Source organism: Coturnix japonica, unplaced genomic scaffold (genome assembly GCF_054131305.1).
Source record: "Coturnix japonica strain WE unplaced genomic scaffold, WE-NBRP24 Scf046, whole genome shotgun sequence".
NCBI lineage: Eukaryota > Metazoa > Chordata > Aves > Galliformes > Phasianidae > Coturnix > Coturnix japonica.
Genome location: NW_028188949.1, coordinates 2204646 through 2223494, shown reverse-complemented (window position 1 = coordinate 2223494; position 18849 = coordinate 2204646). Strand labels below are relative to the sequence as shown.

At 48.6% G+C, this 18849-nt stretch overlaps 1 protein-coding gene across 3 annotated transcripts; it reads right to left on the bottom strand.

Annotated features, from left to right (window-relative positions):
• Positions 1–7473: 7473 nt before the first annotated feature.
• LOC146752362 (uncharacterized) lies at positions 7474–11748 on the bottom strand. 3 transcript variants are annotated; one of them, XM_085531924.1, is made up of 3 exons: positions 9749–11748; positions 8979–9463; positions 7474–8887 (listed from the first exon to the last, which is right to left on the bottom strand). In XM_085531924.1, exon 3 carries the CDS (start codon positions 8778–8780, stop codon positions 7716–7718), a length of 1065 nt encoding a protein of 354 aa, XP_085388050.1. In that variant the 5' UTR covers positions 8781–8887; positions 8979–9463; positions 9749–11748; the 3' UTR covers positions 7474–7715. The 3 variants fall into 3 exon arrangements, with proteins under 3 accessions (XP_085388050.1, XP_085388051.1, XP_085388049.1); XM_085531925.1 differs by having other exon boundaries at positions 8979–9936; positions 10284–11748; XM_085531923.1 differs by having other exon boundaries at positions 8979–11748.
• Between the last annotated feature and the right edge of the window lie 7101 nt (positions 11749–18849).

The window sequence follows — 18849 nt, the reverse complement described above, 5'->3', positions numbered from 1 at the left end:
GGTTGCTCTGCTGAATTGCTCTGTGCTCCCAAAGCTGATGGGGTCCTTTCACCAAGTCCTCAATCAGGGCTGTGACCCAACAGTTCCCATACACCAGTGTCACCCTGGCCTACAAAAAGGGCAAGAAGGATGTGGGAAACTACAGAGCAGTCAGCCTCGCTTCTGTCCCTAGAAAGGTGATGGAACAGCTTGTTTTGGATGCCATCTCCATGCACTTGAAGGTCATCAGGAATAGTCAGCATGGATTCACCAAGGGCGAATTGAGCTCAATCAACCTGGATGCCTTCTAGGATGGCATCACAGTGGATGAGCAGCGTGCCCTGGTGGCCAAGAAGGCCAAAGAGATCCAGGGGTGCATTAAAAAGAATGGGGCCAGCAGGGCAAGGGAGGTGATCTGTACCCTTACTCTGCCCTGGTCAGGACTCACCTAGAGCATCATATCCAGTTCTGGGCTCCCAGGATAAAACAGACAGGGATCTCCCAGAAAGAATCCAATGGAGGGCCAATGATAAAGGACCTGGAGCATCTCTTCTATGAGAAAAAGGGACTGTTCAGCCCTAAAAAGAAGGCTGAGAGGGGATCTCATTGGTGTCTAAAATGATCTCCAAAGGTCCCTTCCAGCCCCTGCAATTCTGTGATTCCTTGGCTTCATGTTGGGATGCTCCTGTTGTTTTGTTCCCCTTTAAATGGTCTCTTGTCCCACTGAGTGACCTTCAACATTGGATGTCCCTCAGTGCTGCCCCTTGTTACCCTGGAGGCAAGCTGATCCTTGGGGACACTGGAGTATCCTGTGTCTCTTGTCCCTTGGTGACACCAGGGTGGGTCCCCGGGGACATGACAAGGGATCCTTGTTCCCCTGGAGACACCACAGCTGGTCCTTGGGGACATCAGAGTGGATCCTTGGGGCACAGTTGTGTCCCTTGTCCCCTTTAGGAACACCAGGGGATCCTTGGGAACATGGAGGTGTCACTTGTCCTCATAGGGACATCAGAGCTGATTCTTGGGGACACTGGGGTATTCTGTGTCCTTTGTCTCTTGGTGACACCAGGGTGGGTCCATGGGGAAGTGGAAGTGAGCTCCTTGTCCCACTGGAGACACCACAGCTGGTCCTTGGGGGCATCAGAGTGGATCCTTGGGGACATGGAGGTGTCACTTGTCCTCATAGGGACACCAGAGCTGATCCTTGGGGACACTGCGGTACCTTGTGTCCCTTGTCCCTTGTTGACACCAGGGTGGGTTCCTTGTCCCCCTGGAGACACCACAGCTGGTCCTTGGGGGCATCAGAGTTGTGTCCTGTCACGGTTTAAACGAAAATCTACCTGCATCTGTGACAGGGGGGGGGCTGCGGATCCCACAGGGCTGCTAGGCCGAAAGGAAGAGTTAATTAGGAAAAGAAAAAAGTGGCAACGATCTAAGGAGGCACACTTATTTACTAAATACTATATTGAAATACAGGATAACACAATATAATATAATATAATTGAAATTAAGCTAACAAATCAAGCAAAATAGGAGAGAGAATGAGTCCCAAAACCGAGAGGCCTACTGTAAACTCTAGGCGAAACAGCTAAGGCTCCCACATGCTCTCCTGAATGCCAGAACTCGAAAGATGTCAGTCCAGCCTGGGAGAGTTTCCAGGTCCCATGACTTATCTCTGACCGTGTTGTTCTCTGGGATATGCAGACTTCTTCTGTAAGTTGCACATTCAGTAAAATTATTCATGCTTTATATGATGTTATGATGTGGAATACTGATAGAAAAATTACAAAATTATTAAACCATGACATTCCACCCCTTATTCTACATCATTACATTATGCTTTATACACACACACACACTCAAATGTATAGTTGTGAGTAATCAGCAACCTTATTTTCTTAACAGTTTATATCTAGTCCACGCAAATCCCTAAGCTGAGAACAAAACTTCATAACCTAACTCACTATTATTTATTAATTTTGAGAAAAATGGCAAAACTGCCAGAAAAAGGAAAACATGACAGCGGTGGAGGGGAAAGGCAGCGCTAGTAGGGCGTCCCCCACATCAAGGTGCACTCATCCTTTCCCAGCCGCCACAGCAGATTCCTTTTGAATTATACTTCTTTCCATGTGTGCTCTACACATGCATGGCCAGTGCATGATATAGAGCCCAGATGAAAAACTTGCTTAGAGAAAGCCTAGTTAAGGTATACAGAAAAAGTGTTTCCTTAACATTAATCCACTCTATCTTAAGTCCTCTACCTAATTGGACATCCATCAAATATCTCTGAGGCTCTACTTATATATATAAGAAATTATTGGCTGCACTCCCCCAACATCAAATTCCCTTGTGGTACACATTGGACATTCCCATTTTTGTCCATCACCCACCAAGTGCACCCATGTCCCTGGGCAAAAACAGTACCCCGGAGAGGTTTGCCCTTTCCAGACGCTGGAAGGACCCAAACTGCTTTTCCCAATACGCCCTTTATGTGTACTACAGGAACCTTATCTCCCTCTACGGTACGTAGGGAGCTGGATTGATTAGAACCATTACGATTACTAGATCCTCGAGTGTTGGCCAACCAGGTGGCTTCTGCTAAATGGTTCTCCCAGTTTTTAGATGTTCCACCACCCATTGCTTTCAACATAGTTTTCAACAACCCATTGAATCGTTCAATCTTACCAGAAGCTGGTGCATGATAGGGAATATGATAAATCCACTCAATGCCATGATTTTTGGCCCAAGTGATTACAAGAGAATTTTTGAAATGAGTCCCATTATAAGATTCAATTCTTTCTGGAGTGCCATGCCGCCACAGGATTTGCTTCTCCAACCCTAATATGGTGTTTTGGGCGGTAGCATGGGGTACTGAGTATGTTTCGAGCCACCCAGTGGTTGCCTCCACCATGGTGAGTACGTAACACTTACCATTGTGAGATCGTGGCAAGGTGATATAATCAATCTGCCATGCCTCTCCATATTTATACTTTTGCCATCGCCCTTCCCCCCAAAAAGGTTTCATCCTCTTGGCTTGTTTAATTATGACGCATGTTTCACAGTCATAAATAACCTGAGCAATAGCTTCCATAGTTAAGTCTACCCTTCGGTCTCTGACCCACTTATATGTTGCATTCCTTTCTTGTTGACCTGAAGTCTCATGGGCCCACCGAGCTAGGAATAATTCACCCTTGTTCTGCCAGTCCAAGTCTATTTGAGCTACCTCAATTTTGGCAGCTCAATCAACCTGATGGTTATTTTTATGTTCTTCAGTAGCCTTACTTTTAGGCACATGAGCATCTACATGGTGCACCTTTACAACAATGTTCCTTATTCAAGCAGCAATGTCTTTCCATAGTTCAGCAGCCCAAATAGGTTTACCCCTTCATTGCCAGTTGTCATCTTCCCACTGCTGCAACCATCCCCATAAGGCATTTGCCACCATCAATGAATCAGTATAAAGATGAAGCATTGGCCACCTCTCCCGTTCAGCTACATCTAAAGCCAGCTGAACAGCCTTTACCTCTGCGAATTGGCTTGATTCTCCTTTACCTTCAGTGGCCTCTGCAACTTGTTGTGTGGGGCTCCATACAGCAGCTTTCTATCTGCAATGTTTCCCTACAATACGACACGATCCGTCTGTGAATAGGGCAAATTTCTTTTCATTTTCTGGTAGCTCATTGTATGGTGGTGCCTCTTTAGCACGTGATACCTCTTCTGTAGGTGATGTTTCAATTTTTTTACCCTCAAGCCAGTCCATGATCACTTCTAGGATTCCAGGACGGCTGAGTTTTCCCATTCGAGCTCGTTGTGTAATTAATGAAGTGGCATCAGTAGCATGACGGGTGGAAGGAACCTGTCCTTTAAACATCCGGTTTATTTCTGGCAAGCGAGGTGCTAGAAGAAGCTGAACCTCTGTCCCAACTACTTCAGAAGCAGCCTGAACCCCCTCATACACGGCTAAGATCTCCTTCTCAGTTGGAGTGTAGTGCTCCTCAGACCCTTTATATGCTCGACTCCAAAATGCCAGCGGTCAGCCTCGGGTCTCTCCTGAGGCTCTTTGCCACAAAATCCAAGTGGGACCTTTCTCTCCAGCAGCAGTGTAGAGGATGTTCTTCTCATCCTGTCCTGTCCGTACTGGCCCCAAGGCCACGGCACGGGCTATTTCTTGTTTTATCTGCTCAAAAGCCTGCTGCTGCTCAGGCCCCCATGAGAAATTGTTTTTCTTCTGTGTCACCTGATAGAGGGGGCTCACTATGTGGCTGTAGTTTGGGACATGCATTCTCCAAAAGCCCACTACTCCCAGAAAAGATTGGGTCTCTGTCTTGTTGGTGGGCGGAGACATAGCAGTGATTTTGTCAGTCACATCTGCTGGGATGTGACGACGTCTATACTGCCACTTTATACCTAAGAACTGAATTTCTTGGGCAGGCCCCTTCACTTTGCTGCGCTTAATGGCAAAACCAGCTTGCAAAAGAATTTGGATTATCTGTTTTCCTTTCTTGAAAACCTCTGCTGCTGTATGGCCCCACACGACAATATCATCAATATACTGCAAGTGTTCGGGAGCATTACCCTGTTACAAAACAGCTTGGATCAACCCATGGCAAATGGTTGGGCTGTGCTTCCACCCTTGGGGAAAACGGTTCCAGGTATACTGAACTCCTCTCCAGGTAAAAGCAAACATTTTGCAGCCACTGGGATCATAGTATCATAGTCTCGTGCAAGTTGGAAGGGACCTGAGAGATCATCGAGTCCGACCCCCGGGATCTGAGCCCCCTGTGTAGCAGAGCGGCACATCTACCACTTGCACCACAGGAGATTCGAACCCGGGCCTCCGGTGTTACAACGTGGCATTCCTACCACTGCGCCACCGGGGCACGCACACCGGGCACACTAGGGATGGAAAAGAAGGCATTAGCAATGTCAATGGTGGCATACCACCTAGCTTCTTTTGACTCCAGTTCATACTGGAGTTCTAGCATGTCTGGCACAGCAGCACTCAATGGAAGTGTGACTTCATTCAGGCCGCGGTAATCCACTGTCAGCCTCCATTCTCCACGGGCTTTACACACTGGCCATATGGGGCTGTTAAAAGGCGAGTGAGTTTTGCTAATCAATCTGTGATTCTCTAACTGGCAAATTAGCTTGTGAATGGGAAGCAATGTGTCCCTATTGGTGCAGTTCTGCTGTCGGTGCACCACTTTGGTGGCAATTGGTACCTCTTGGTCTTTTACCTGGAGCAACCCCACAATAGAAGGATCATCTGACAGATCAGGTAAAGCTGACAGCTGCTTAACACCGTTTGTGTTAACAGCAGCTATCCCAAAGGCCCATCAATACCCCTTGGGCTCCTTAAAATATCCCATCCTAAGGTAATCGATACCCAAAATACATGGAGCCTCTGGACCAGTCACAATAGGGTGTCTCTGCCAGTTTTTACCCGTGAGGCTTATTTCGGCCTCCAAAATAGTCAATTCTTGGGAACCCCCAGTCACTCCATGGATATATATTGGTTGTGTCCCTTGGTGACTTGAGGTCATTAGGGTGCATTGTGCACCAGTGTCCATCAAGGCTTTATATTTCTGTGGTTGAGATGTGCCAGGCCATCTAATCCACACAGCCCAGTATACTCTATTGTCCCTTTCCCCGCCCTGGCAGGGGGCAGGGCCCCTCTATTGGTTACCTTGGTGGCTTGCAGCAACTGGAACTTTCCCCCTTTTGGAAGAGTTCACCTTGGTGGATGTTTTGCATTGTAATTCTTTCACTCGTGTCTGAAGTGCAGAAATGGGTGAATTACACCACTTCTTCATATCCTCCCCATGACTACAGAGGAAATACAACAAAACAAAATGCATGGTCTTATTGTTCTCATTTGCTTGAATACGAGGACTTCCCTTTTTTATGGTTGAGATTTTCGATGATATGGATCAGGAGGAACTCATGTTGTTTAACTTTCTCAATAGGCGATTGTGGGAATCCTGGTCTCCATCATCTGGTACCACCGTGGATTCATCTACATCAGGCAAGTTAGCCAATTTATCAATAATATCACTTTGTGTTCCCTCCACTTTGTCTAACCTTTCAATTATCTTGACAATGGCTGAAGTATAAAGATTAACTTCTGTAGCGCTTATAAATAATTCAAGCTCATGAAGTCTACCAATCAGTTCATTCACAAGGTTTCCCCTTTCCTCTTTGTCATATACTAATGCAAGTACACTGGCATGTTTTTCTGGAGCAGCCCTTGTAAAGTCACGCCACATTTGTCATGGAACACGGACTGTCTCAGGATCATGTAATTGGTTTGGGTCATTACAGATGAAGTGGGGGCTGTATAGCATTTCCACCAGAGCATTTTCTCTCAAAAATTGGATACCTTTCTCTATATGAGTCCATTTCTTTTTCTCAGGCTCCAAGTCCCGTTTAAAAAGGAATCTATCTATTTCCGCTATCAACATCTGCTTTCAGAGGGTGTAGGACTGATCTTGGCATGTGCCAATACCTCTGTCTACACGTGAGACCCTGGAAATGCCACCCAGTTCGCAAGCTTAATTGCCATCGAGCCCCTTAGGGACACCAAGGGATCCTTGGGGACATCAGAGTGGATCCTTGGGGAAATGAAGATGTGTCCCTTATTAGGGTTAGGGTTGGGGTTAGGGTTATGGTTATGGTTAGGATTAGGGTTAGGGTTAGGGTTAGGGTAGGGTTAGGGTTAGGGTTAGGGTTAGGGTTAGGGTTAGGGTTAGGGTTAGGGTTAGGGTTAGGCTTGGTTAGGGTTAGGGATAGGGATAGGGTTAGGGTTAGGGTTAGGGTTAGGGGGGATGTTCACTGTGTACTGCAAGGGCATTTGATGCTAGGGCAGTGCAGTCGGTAATTCTGTGTATATGTAACTCTGTGTATATATTTGTATAGAGACCAGTGTGCATATTCTGTTTTGCTTATAGTTTATTTGCATGTAGATGTTTATATTAAGTATGATGTTGTGATGTAGAATAGCAAGAGCAAATATTACTAAGCCATGACAGTCTTTATCCCTTGCCTCAAACACTTCCATCTATATGGTATTGCTCCTAACAAGGCAAGGGGTTTTCGAAGAGTCCTCACTCTTTCACCTTGTTCCTTTGCTTTTCTTCAAGGAGGTGGCATGCAGGAATGACACAAATGCGTCTCAATGACCCAAATGAGACTCAGCAGCTGTTTTGCAGCCGCCAGTGGAGCTCTGACTGTTCTGGGCACCCCATGCCCAGATCTGATGGTGGGGGACTCCTTGGGCAGGCTGGACTAAGCCAGAAAATGCTGCTCTGGGTGTCCAGGCTTGGCTGAGTGAGGACAAAACTGCCTGGCCCCAAACAAGGCAGCGAAGCCACAATGCCATGTGAGCTATCTTTATGGCTGTCTGTACACTGCACAGCAGGCCCGGCTGCTCCTGCCTCTCCCCTCCATGGGAGCTGGGGGGCTGTGACATGGCACAAATGACTGCAGGCAGAGAGATATGGCAAAGGGAACACAAAGCATTTAATGACAAATCATAGAAAACAATGAGTAACAGAAACAACGCTATTCCTAAAACTGCTATCCCACAACAATTGAGTGCCCAGACAGTGTCCCATCCCACTGCAATGATGGCTTTGGAGGATGGCTCTTTTCTGGAGGGGAGGGATGGGGCTGCTGCTGGTGCCCGTGGAATGCTGCTGCTGCTGCCTGGTGCTGCGGGGCCGGCGAGGAGCTCAGGGTTACAGGTAGCCGTACATGTCAGCTATGGCCATGTCTACCTCCCGCTGCACCAGGAACTGCACGGGGCCGATCTTCATCTGCTGGGCCGCCCGCTGCCGCTCCTCCTGGGCCAGCCTCTTCATGCTCTCCCGCTCGAGCCGCTGCTCGGCTGTGATGGGCAGCGACTCTTCCAGCACTCTGGGTACCGCACGGCCACCCACCCAGGGCCCCACGCAGGGCACAAAGTCCACGGGGCGCTGTGGCCGAGGCTGCTGCTGATGCAGCTGTGGCAGTGGGTACCTCTGCAGGAATGAGCTCTTCCGTGGTGATGGGCGCAGGCAGCTCTGCACTGTCATCTTGGCTGCATCCTCCTTTCGCGCCGTGCTGCCTGCAGGTGCCGGCACTGCCTTGTCTGGGCCTGTGTCTTGGGGCTGGAGGGCAGCAGGGCCGGCACTGGGTGTGGGTTGGGGCTGCACAGAGGGTGGCTGGCGCACCGGCCCCACCGCAGTCACTCTCTGCCCCAGCGGGTGCACGGCCTGGATGGATTCACATAGGTGCACGTGCAGCTCGCTGGCAGTGCCCTTTTGCCCGCTGCTGCTGCCTCCTGTGCTGGTCCCAGGCAGCTTCACTCGAGGAGGGCGTTTACAGCCTTTTCTTTCTTTCCTTTCCTTGCACGGCAGCAGCTTCCTTTTCTTGGTTGGAGCGCTGCTGGTGGGCTGCTCCTTCTGGGAACTCTCCCCTTTCTCGGGGGTGCCAGCAGGCGCAGGGTGTTTGGCCCGCTTGGTGCTGCCCCTCTTTTTCTTATCTGCCACGCAGCAGATAGTAGAGCCTGGTGACGGTGGCAAGGGCGCATGAAGCACCTGGGGCTGCCTTGGCTGCACCTCCTTGATGGGCTGTGTGGGTTGGGCTGAGGGAGGTGTGGTGACAGCCAGTGTGGTTGGCAGCGGACTGAGCTGGGCACTCGCTGGTGGCACGACAGACTGCAACTGTGACAACCCACACTGCAGCTCAGACAGGAACCCAGGGGATGGTGGAAGCCCCCAGAAGGGGTCGCTGGGGATCCTGCTGGCAGCCTGTGCCTCCATGCTGAGCTCTGTGCTTTCCCAGGGGTTGTCAGGGAGCTCAGCGATGAAATGTCCTGGGGCAGGGCTGCTGGGCTTCTTGTGGGGGAACTCAGCAGCTCTTGCCACATCTGAAAATGCAGGATGATCACCGTTTGGGGGACTTCTCACACACACTCTGTGCAAACGCACAGCTGTGGGTTCTGCAGCTCCCAAACTCACCATTGATCCAAGAGAGCAAACCCGGATTGCCCGTGATGTCCTCCAGCACATCCGAGCTTGTCACCACTGCTGGGAAAAGCAAGAAAATGCCAAAGGCTCAATGCCAGCTCTCCCATATCATGTTCAACCTGTACCAAGAGATCTCTGGTGGACGTTGGGTTCCCATTACAGATCAGGTCGGCAAAGGTAACTGTCAAGCCCAGGGATTAAGACCCCAAGAACACACTGTGAGAACAGTCCCAGGGGGATTCGAACCCGGGCCCTCGTGTTGCAAAGCAGCATTCCTACCACTGCGCCACCGGGGCACACAGGACATCCCCTGCAGCACTGCCCCCGCCCAGAAGTAACAGTCAAATCCCTCCACACTTCATGACAGAGGGCTGAGGACACTCACTTTCGCCTGGCAGTAAGGACGGGCCGTCCCCATCACGTCCCTCTGGGCTCTGAAAGGCGACGCTGGATCTCTGGCAGCCTGCTGGCTGCTTCTGAAGAGAGAAAGGAAGAAACATTGGAGGGAACGTGCAGCCACAGTTTGCAGAGAGGTTCTAGATGGTGCCAGAGATGGGATATCAGAGTGCTGAGACATTATTTATCACTAAGGGAAAACAGCCCGAGCCACGTTCCTGCCATTAGCCCAGGCTGTCAGCAGTGAGCACAGAACCCCACCGCTTATTGAGGGCACAAAGGACCAGTAGGGCTCCTCCCACTCCGTCCCTTCCCTTAAAAGTGAGACAAAGGAAGAAGAACCAAACAAAGAAACACAGCCATACCTTTCCACTCACAGAGCAGAAATAGAAATAGCAGTCATCTCCTGGCTGAGACATGGCTGGTGAAATCTCAGAGGAAGCTGAAGCTCCCGGGGATCTCTCCACAGGAATGTGCCCCGCTCTTGGAAAGAGCTGGCTTGACTCTTCCTAAGACTGCCTCGAACCCCAAAAATCTCCTTTTGGACAGGAACCTTGCAGAAAGTTGCGACAAGTGAAAAACTGTCAGGAAGAAGCATTTTCCCAGCTTTCTTCTACACCCAGCCATCTGTGGGGCAGTGAGGCACAAGTTGCTCTCGGGGAAGGCCTCGCTCTCCTTCCTTTGTCATGTCTGACATGAAGCTGGGGTCCCGGCAGCAGTTTTCCAGGGGAGGAATGACATTTCATCATCCTCACCGTAACACGGGATGGAATCTCAACAAGAACCCATTTCTGCAAACAGCCGTGCTGAGGGGCACCGCTGGAGCTGGGAACTCCTCCCCAGCACAGCTTTTCTGCTGAGACACCTCCCGGCAGCCACCCAGCACCAAACCCAGCTCACCTGCTGGGCCTGCTCAGCCCAAGCTGTGACCAGATCACGCACACGCCACACTGCTGCTTCAGACGGGCTCTCACAGGGTGATCAGCTCCAAGGAGGGCCCAGAGCTCAGTCTGCGTGCAGACACCAGAGCACCAGCTCTGCTCACCAGCTGTGGCACAAATGCTCCCACCCGGCAACGGTTGTGACCTCAGCGAGTGTCTGCATCACTGCTGTCCCTGCTAGGCTCTTGTACCAGCTGCGTAAGGAAGCTATCTTCCATACAATCTAGAAACCTCTTGGACTGCTTCCTCTGATCTTTCTTATATTATATATATATATATATATATATATATATATATATATATATGCACCAGCATATATCAGGGAAGTTGAAGTCTCCCAAGCAAATGAGTGCTGGCTATCGTGTGACTATAGTGAGATGCTCATAGAACGCCTCACCCATCGATTCATCCTGATAAGGTGGTCTATAACAGACCTTCAGCAAGATGTCACCCCTACAGGCCTTCCCCCTGATCCTTACCCACATGCACTCGTCTTTATCATTCTGAAACCCAAGCTCTATAACATCAAAACTCTAATATAAAGGGCCACACCACCACCCTTTCTTCCTCATCTATCCCTTCTGAAGAGCTTGTAACCATCCATCACAGCACACTAGTCATGGCAGTGGTACCACCATGGATCAGTAATAGCAACTAGGTCATGGTTTGCCAGATGCACAGTTGCTTCCAGCTCCTCCTGCTTGTTAGCCAAGCTGTATGCATTAGTGTAGACGCACTTCAGCTGCGGCATCTGCCTCACTCCCAGCTCAAGCAGCATTCCCCTAGGCTCATCCCTGGTGAGCCCTGTTTTGTCCCCTCCCCCATCATAGCTAGTTTAAAGCTCTTTCGATAAGCCCTGCTGTCTTCTGTGCAAGGATTCGTTTCCCCATTTGAGATAGTTGGATTCCATTCATGGATAACAGGCCAGTGGCCAAGTAAACTGCCCTGTGATCAAAGAACCCAAAGTTTCTGGCTCAACACCAGCCTCTGATCCAATTATTCATTGCTTGTGCTTTCCAAGACTGCTCCACGTCCCTCACTGGCCCTGAAGGTATAGAACAAACAGTCACTTGAGCTCCCACTCTTTGAACTAAATGGCCTAAACTCCTCAAATCTCTTTTCATAGTTTGTAGGCTTCTCTAAGGAATTTCATCACTGCTCACCTGAACTATGAATAGTGCAAAATAATCAGTGGACCTAAGCAGCTTTGGGAGTTTCCTCGTTATGTCCCTGACCCGATGCCAGGAAGGCAGCAGACTTCCTGATGGCCCAGGTCCAGTCTGCATATGGGACCCTCTATTTCTCTGAGAAGGGAGATGTTGCGTATTGGGTAGGTGGTACCTGCGTGCACCAGGGGTGGAGTCAGGGAGGTCATGGGTATCTGATAGGGGTGGTCACATGTACTAGTATATAGGGTTTGTGGCACGGCATTAAACTTGTACTTTTGGTGTTACACACTGTGTGAGTCCCCTCTGTTCCCCATGCGCGGAGGCACGGAGAGATCTGATGGTGGGGGACTCCTTGGGCAGGCTGGACTCAGCATGAGATGCTGCTGCCGCCATCTCTTCTTGTTCCCTTCCAGATTTATTCTTGCCATGCCCAGCTGTGAGCAGGGCAGTGAGCAGGGGGTCGGGGCTGTGCAGGCTTCATGGGGCAGCCCGGGCACTAGCTCCTGTATGCCTTGTGCAGACCCCATACCATGAAGCCATTAGAATTCCTCCTGCAAGCAGCATGCTGAGTCCCTTAGCTCCTTCCTTTCACTTGACCTGAACTATAGGTTCTGCTGGTTGTGAGCTCAATCACTGTCCTCCCCAGGTCTGCTATTAAACCTTGGCTCTAAGAAACCAAGAAATTAATCTCTGGTGCCCAACTTTTCGCAGCCCAGCGTGCTCTACAACAGCTATGCACAACCTCTGATCCCCAACTGCACGGCCTCATCCATAAACAAAGGTACCTTGTGGAGTCTGGTGAACCCAGCTGATCCCTCACTAATATCTCCTGGAGCAAGCAGAGCACAAAGCCTTTCAGCTTGGAAGTTTTGCATTCTCTTACTCTTGGATTAAGAAATAAAACAAATTAAACAAGACCCTCACATCCCTATGGTCTTCATTTTCTACTGCACACCCATTGCAACGGGTGAAAAGCATTGCTTTTGCCAGTTGCCAGACAGAGTGTTAGTGGGTGAGACAATGCCATGCATCCCTCTGCACTGCAGACCCAGCGTGGCACTGGGGCAGCACAGTGAGGAACAAAGCCACTGTGCATTTGTTAATCTGTCATTCACACTGACAGCTGTGGGTACACGCTGAGAGCCACGGGCAGGGGACAGCCACCAAACCACAGCCAGCAGCACTATCAGAGCAGAGCTGAAGCACCGGCACCTCAGGCCTGTCTGCAGTAATTTTCTTTTGCTGATAGTTACAAGGATCGCTGCAATATAAATTCCGCATGGAGTGCTGAGAAAGGAACGAGGGCCCGCTGCACCAAGCGCGGTGTTAGATAGGAAGAGATGACCATGTAAATAAATGGGGCACAAAGGAAGTATTTTTCCCAATTTTACAGGTGAGGAACCATGGCTAAAAGCCATAAATCAGTTTTATTGAGGGGATACAGGGTATTTACAGGAGAAATAAGAACTGAGCCTCAAATCCTTATCCACTGCTCAGTCCCATTTTTTTCCTTTTCTGCTTTGAGGGCCAACAAAGCCCACCAGAACCAACCTTCGTGTCTGCCCATACAGGATGAAAACTACCTGTGCTCCTCCAAACTACCCACCATTTGCATGGGCAGTTCACCTGCAATAAGCACTAACCCTGAGCACTGATGCAGGCTGCTTTGGCACAGCAAACTACTCACTGTGTGATCAATGCAGGCGAATATTAACTATCCCTTTATTTTTTTTTCCTAAGTGCAAACAATAGAAGAGCTCCCTCCATTCTGCAACGCTCTCTTCTCCATATAAGCCATTCAGCATTCACCAATGCAATATTTTGTCATTTCAATAATCACCAGTTTATCTTTCCCCATTTTCATGGTTTCTCTGGAGACCTCTCCCCTCTCACCAGGCATTAAAGCACAAGCGGTAGATTTGGCATTTGCCACAAGTAAGGAAACAAAAGCCTTCACGATGGGAGAGAAAGAAAGCATTGGGAACCCTGCTGGGACAGCTCCACTCCCATGTGCTTCTTTCCCCTCCAAGTTTCTGCCTCCCCTCTTGCTCTGAACCAACTGCTTATATGGCAGTGCTCTGACCCGAGGGTGCAGCGGCAGAAACAATAACCCAAGTTATACTTTTTTTCAAGTCAAACATCAATTGTGCTTACAAGGCAAAAATCAGCAGTCCATTTTCCTTCTGCCTTTATACTCAGAAATTCCAGACAGAGAACTCACTGCCTTCCCTTGTCACCCCTGTACTGCACAGCGGTGCTTCTCGCAGTGGGGCTGCAGGTCTCCAGCAAAGACTGAATTCCAGCTATGAGATGCCAGCCTCAAAGGGCAGTTGCAAACCCAGAAGGGAAAAGAGACATGAGATCACCAGCAGAACTACTTGTGCAGTGCTGTGGTTTCACCATCTAAAGAGCAGCCCCTCAGTAAACTCATTCCTTTTGAGGTCTTTGTCCTACGAGTCTCCCTCCTTGTAGCTCCCAGCCAAAAGCGCATGGAGCCATGACTGTCTCCATTGCAGAACCACTGTCCGCAATATTCCCACTCAATAATCTTTGTCACAGACTTGAGACTATTTTTGGAAGCTTTAAAAATATCTAAGGGGCACCTTTTCTTTTTATTCAGACACAGCATCTTTTTATGTTTAATAGGGATTTGAAGAAGAAGAAAAAAAAAATCTGCTTAGCATCAACATGCCTTTCTATTAAAAATAAAACAGCTGAGTAAGCAAGATGACTTGGACAGGAGAAAATTCTATTTATAGAAATGTTTACTATGGTTATCACAGGGCGATAGGGATGACTGTGAACCACAGGCTCTGCTGACAAGTGGTGATGAACCAGTCACAGGAGGAGGCCACACAACAGAGGAGGACTCAACAGCTTCCTAGGTCACACATAGATAGGGACATTGGTGTGTGTCCTGGAGCACGATAAGGATGAGCCCTGAAGGAACCCAAGGAGGTTGTGGCAATCAAGGCCAGGCTGGATGTGGCTCTGGGCAGCCTGGTCTGGTGCTTGGCGACCCTGCACATAGCAGGGGGGTTAAAACTAGATGAGCCTTTTCAACCCCAGCCCATTCTGTGATTCTGTGAACACACTCAGAATCACCACATGCTCTTCTCCAAATTCAGAAAGCTCAGGAGCTGCAAGAAGGAGTATGAATTCCTGAATAATACTGCCTCTCTCTTGTATTTTAAGCAGCCAACTAACAGAAAACTATTTGTGCTGCTTTACCTGCAGGTATGGCTATGGCAGGGAAGGACAACTGAGGAGCTCTGCAAGGAACTCACTTTCTTGGGAGCATCCACTGTTCCTGTGCAGCAGACTAAGCCTTCTCCATTCTGCATCCAAACTTAGGGATGTCGGAGGAGAACTGAGTCAGATCAGTTGGATTCTCTTCCAGGCCCTGCCACCAGCTCACTATGTGACCTTGCACAAGTCACTTCATCTGTTTGTGCTGAAAGCGTCTCGTCTGCAAAACTGTATTTACCTTTGTTAGAAAATGCACTCATTTATAGATATAGAACGATGAACATGAGCCAAATACTGCTGCCATCTTGCTCCTCCTGGCTCTCCATCTTTTTTTGACTGCATCATTAGGTGGTTTTCCCACCCTTAATAATCAGGGCTGCTTTTAATGGCCTGAGTGTTTTTTCTCCAGGTGTTTTTTTTTTATGGCATCTATATAAGACAATCCAAGGAAACTACAGAATCATCTCTCCAAATTTCTCATCATGTCATTCTGCCAAAAACAACAGAAATATTTGCAAGCAGGTTGGATTCAGAGCCTTCCAGAAAGGTCCCCATGTCTCACCTGCACCACCACGTCCCTCCTCTGCTGCTCAGGAGTTCTTACACGCAGCCACATTGCTCTCCATGGAGTTCTTGAAATGGTCCTCCTATATTTCTCTGAAAAATGACCATTCCCTTAAAATACGGCACCTCCTCTCATGGCACACTGTGATGTGACTCAACAGCACCAGAGTCGCAACTCATATTTCCACAGGGTGCCAGCATCTCAGCATCAAAGTGCTGCTGGCTCTGGACTATCATCTGCGCTGTAATTAAATTGAATCCACTCCTTGGCTTGGCTTTATCCCTGAACAATACCAGCGTTTGAGTAATACATTCTCAGGGCACTAATACATCACCTGGGCGATCCCTGTCCATGATGTATTGGCGCAATACATCAGAGTGCACTCCCGCTATAAGGATCTATGGGCATCATACATCAAGGTGAGGCTGAGTAGTGATGTATGGCTCAGAAGATGGTACCGTGCAGCAGTGGACCAGGCCAGGACCAAGAGGATAAATGTTGGCATGGCCGTTAGCCGATTTCCCTGTGTTATAATGCTGGCACTGACCCAGTATCTAACTTTAGCCCCTTATTTATTTATCCCAAAGCAACCTACCATTGGAAGCGCCTATCCTCGGATGCATCATTCTCACAGAGGTCTCAGGGGACTGCTGGTACACAATTAGCAGGAGTGTATTCTCAGCTTGATGTGGGGGATTTTAGCCCATTAACACTAATGGCAGCTGCAGCACCAGAGCTCCGTATATCACAGAAGACACGGACACATGCACACGCTTAGCTCTGTGCAAATCTCACCCATTCAAGAGGCACCTGAAGATTATTGGGAATAAAATAACCACAGAAAATTGATGGAAGCAATCACTTCATTGTTTTCCAATAATTACTTTCAAATATATAAAAATTAAACATATAAAACGTAGAAACACAAACCCACCCCAGCACACGGAGGCAAAGCCTTGGCCAGCCTGTAGGACATGAGGGGCATTGCAGAGCTCATAGCAAAGCATTGCTGGAATGCCTGAAGGCATTATCAGCTGGGGGAATGCTGCTTTAACCCACTGAGGCAGGAAGGAGGCAAAGAAGCATTTGCTGACAAAGTCCTTCCCTTCACCCCTCATTTTACAAACAGCAAAATAAAATTAAAGTATAGAGCAATATAAGCCTCAGTGGAGACAGTTGGAGATGTTTGCTCAGGAGAAAAATGGCAGAGAATAACCCTAAATGAGCCCCAAACACAGCTCTTAGTAAGAACCCAAGGGAGATGCCCTTGCCATGGCTACATGCCATGCATCACTGGAGCCTGCACCTGGGCACAGTCTTCCAGTGCTTTGGACAGCAATGTCCTGGGGAGCAAAGGTGGCGAAAACCAATCTCTGTGCTCCATACAGAGTCACTCGAGGTCTCACATAAAGCAGACTTATTGCCCCCATGAAAGAAATAATAGATCTAATAAAATACTTATATCCCGGCCAACATCTCTGCCCAGCCTGGTGAGCCCCCAGGGGCAGCGAGTGGACAAAGCCAACTTACAATGTGTCCTCCTATCCCTCCAGCCCTGCAGCATGCAACTGCTGCCCCCAGAGACCACCACAAGGAGACCATCCTCACAACACACAGACGTGAGGCTGTCATGGCCAGGGCTGATGCAATTTGGGCACATCCCTCCCCTGCCCTGTCACCCAGCTGCCTGGTTGGCAGCACGTGAACCCATGCTTTGCATCTATCTACACGAAGAGTTCAAGGCTGGCAGTCCTTAATAATATAAGCACAGCTGCTTCCCTCCACAACTCCCCTCAAATCAAGCAGCCAAGATAGCTTTCTGAATGAACGAGCTATCTTAAGGCACTGAGTGAAATAATTTCTCAGATGCTGAATCTAGTTTTTGAAACAATCTGGAAATGACATTCTCATTAATTACACACCACGTATCTGGAAAATGACAGCGCTACTGAGCTGACAGTGACAAGGAATCAGAAAATAGCTTGTGCAGGTGGAACAAGTCATGGACAAACCTTCGTGTCTATATGGAGGGGATGGACAGAGCTGTGAGGGGCAGCACTGCAGGTGCCTAGAGACCATTTGTGCAGCAGAGCCACAGTGAGCAGTGGGTGATTTCACCCTCCTGGCACTCACAGAGGGAACTTCAAGCAGTGTTTCCCCTTTAAAAACCAAGACAAGCTCAGCCTGGACAATCATTTATATTTGCTTACTCCTTGAGCTTTGGTGCAGTGATTGCTTGCTGGTCTGGGAGCCTCCCAGCCATGTGATAGACCAAGAGGAAAGTCAGAGGTCTTCCCTGGGCTGAGTCCTGAGCAAGTCAATGGGAAGTAAATATAAACCATAAGCACTGAAGTAAGTGAAAATAAACTGTTTGGTGCATGCTTATACAATGACAGAAGTCTTTGCAAATTCATAAAATGGAGAACATGAAAAGCAGCAAATCCTTTTTAAAACAGGAAGGAAGTCAGGTAGGTGAGCAGGAAAAACAGCCCAGTAGTTAATGTGCTAATGTAGGACCTGGAAAACCTGAGTTTACAGGCCTGCAGTGGGCCCATAAACTTCTACACGCTATCACTGAAACTGGAGAACCACACTCCATTACCCCCAAAACTCAGGAACTGCTTATAAGAACTTCAGGAATTGGGTTAAGTCTCACCAAAAAGGGAAAACATGCCTGTTCGACGGAAGCCAACAGCAGAAGGCAGGAAAGCTCACATCACTTGAAACCACAGCTCGCAAGGAACCCAAACTGCCCAGGAGAACTGAGCCCACAGCTCCATGCAAGGCAACTGATCCCCTTCTCAGTGCACAAGAAAACAATACTCTGACCTTTAAGTAACAATTTTAGTTGTATCAAAAAACTGAAGTGACTTGAGAGCCATTTCTCTAGCTCCCTGGAATCATTTACAAGGGGATTTTTGCACCCAGGCAGAGCATGCAGGCAGGTGGCTGCACCCAGGAGCAGTCCATGCAGCCAGAGTTTGTCTTGGCAGGGAGCTGCTGGCTTCCTTTGCATACAGGGAGCAACCCGGTTCTGCTCAAGAACTGCCTGGTTTAGGAACACGCACCTCAGCAGGTTGGAGCCCTGCAGACAGGCTGCTTTCGTGAGAGAGGGCGTGAAAACAGATCAAAGTCTCAGAAGAAGTTTATTTTAAAGTATTTCCTACAGCCCGATCAGATTATGTTTTTAAAAGTTCAATTATCTTCTGATAAACTCAGCGGCCAAATTAGGAAACTAAATACAATTATTAAAGCATAAGAGAATAATTTCAGATCTGCTACAAGAGCCAATTCAAACTTAACAAGCCCACAGATCCTGGCAAGTAACTCCACACAGATCACTCAGCTTCATTTCAAACTAGAAGACCAGATGAATGCCTGGGATATGACTTACATTGATTCTCATGTTTTTAATCAAAACTTACACAGTCCTTTTAGCTGGCCAAACCCAGAACCAAGATTTTGTAGAAAGGTATTCAATTTCTCTATGGAATTGGGGGATTTGAGCAACCCCGTGCTGAGCTATCAAAGCAGTGCACAGA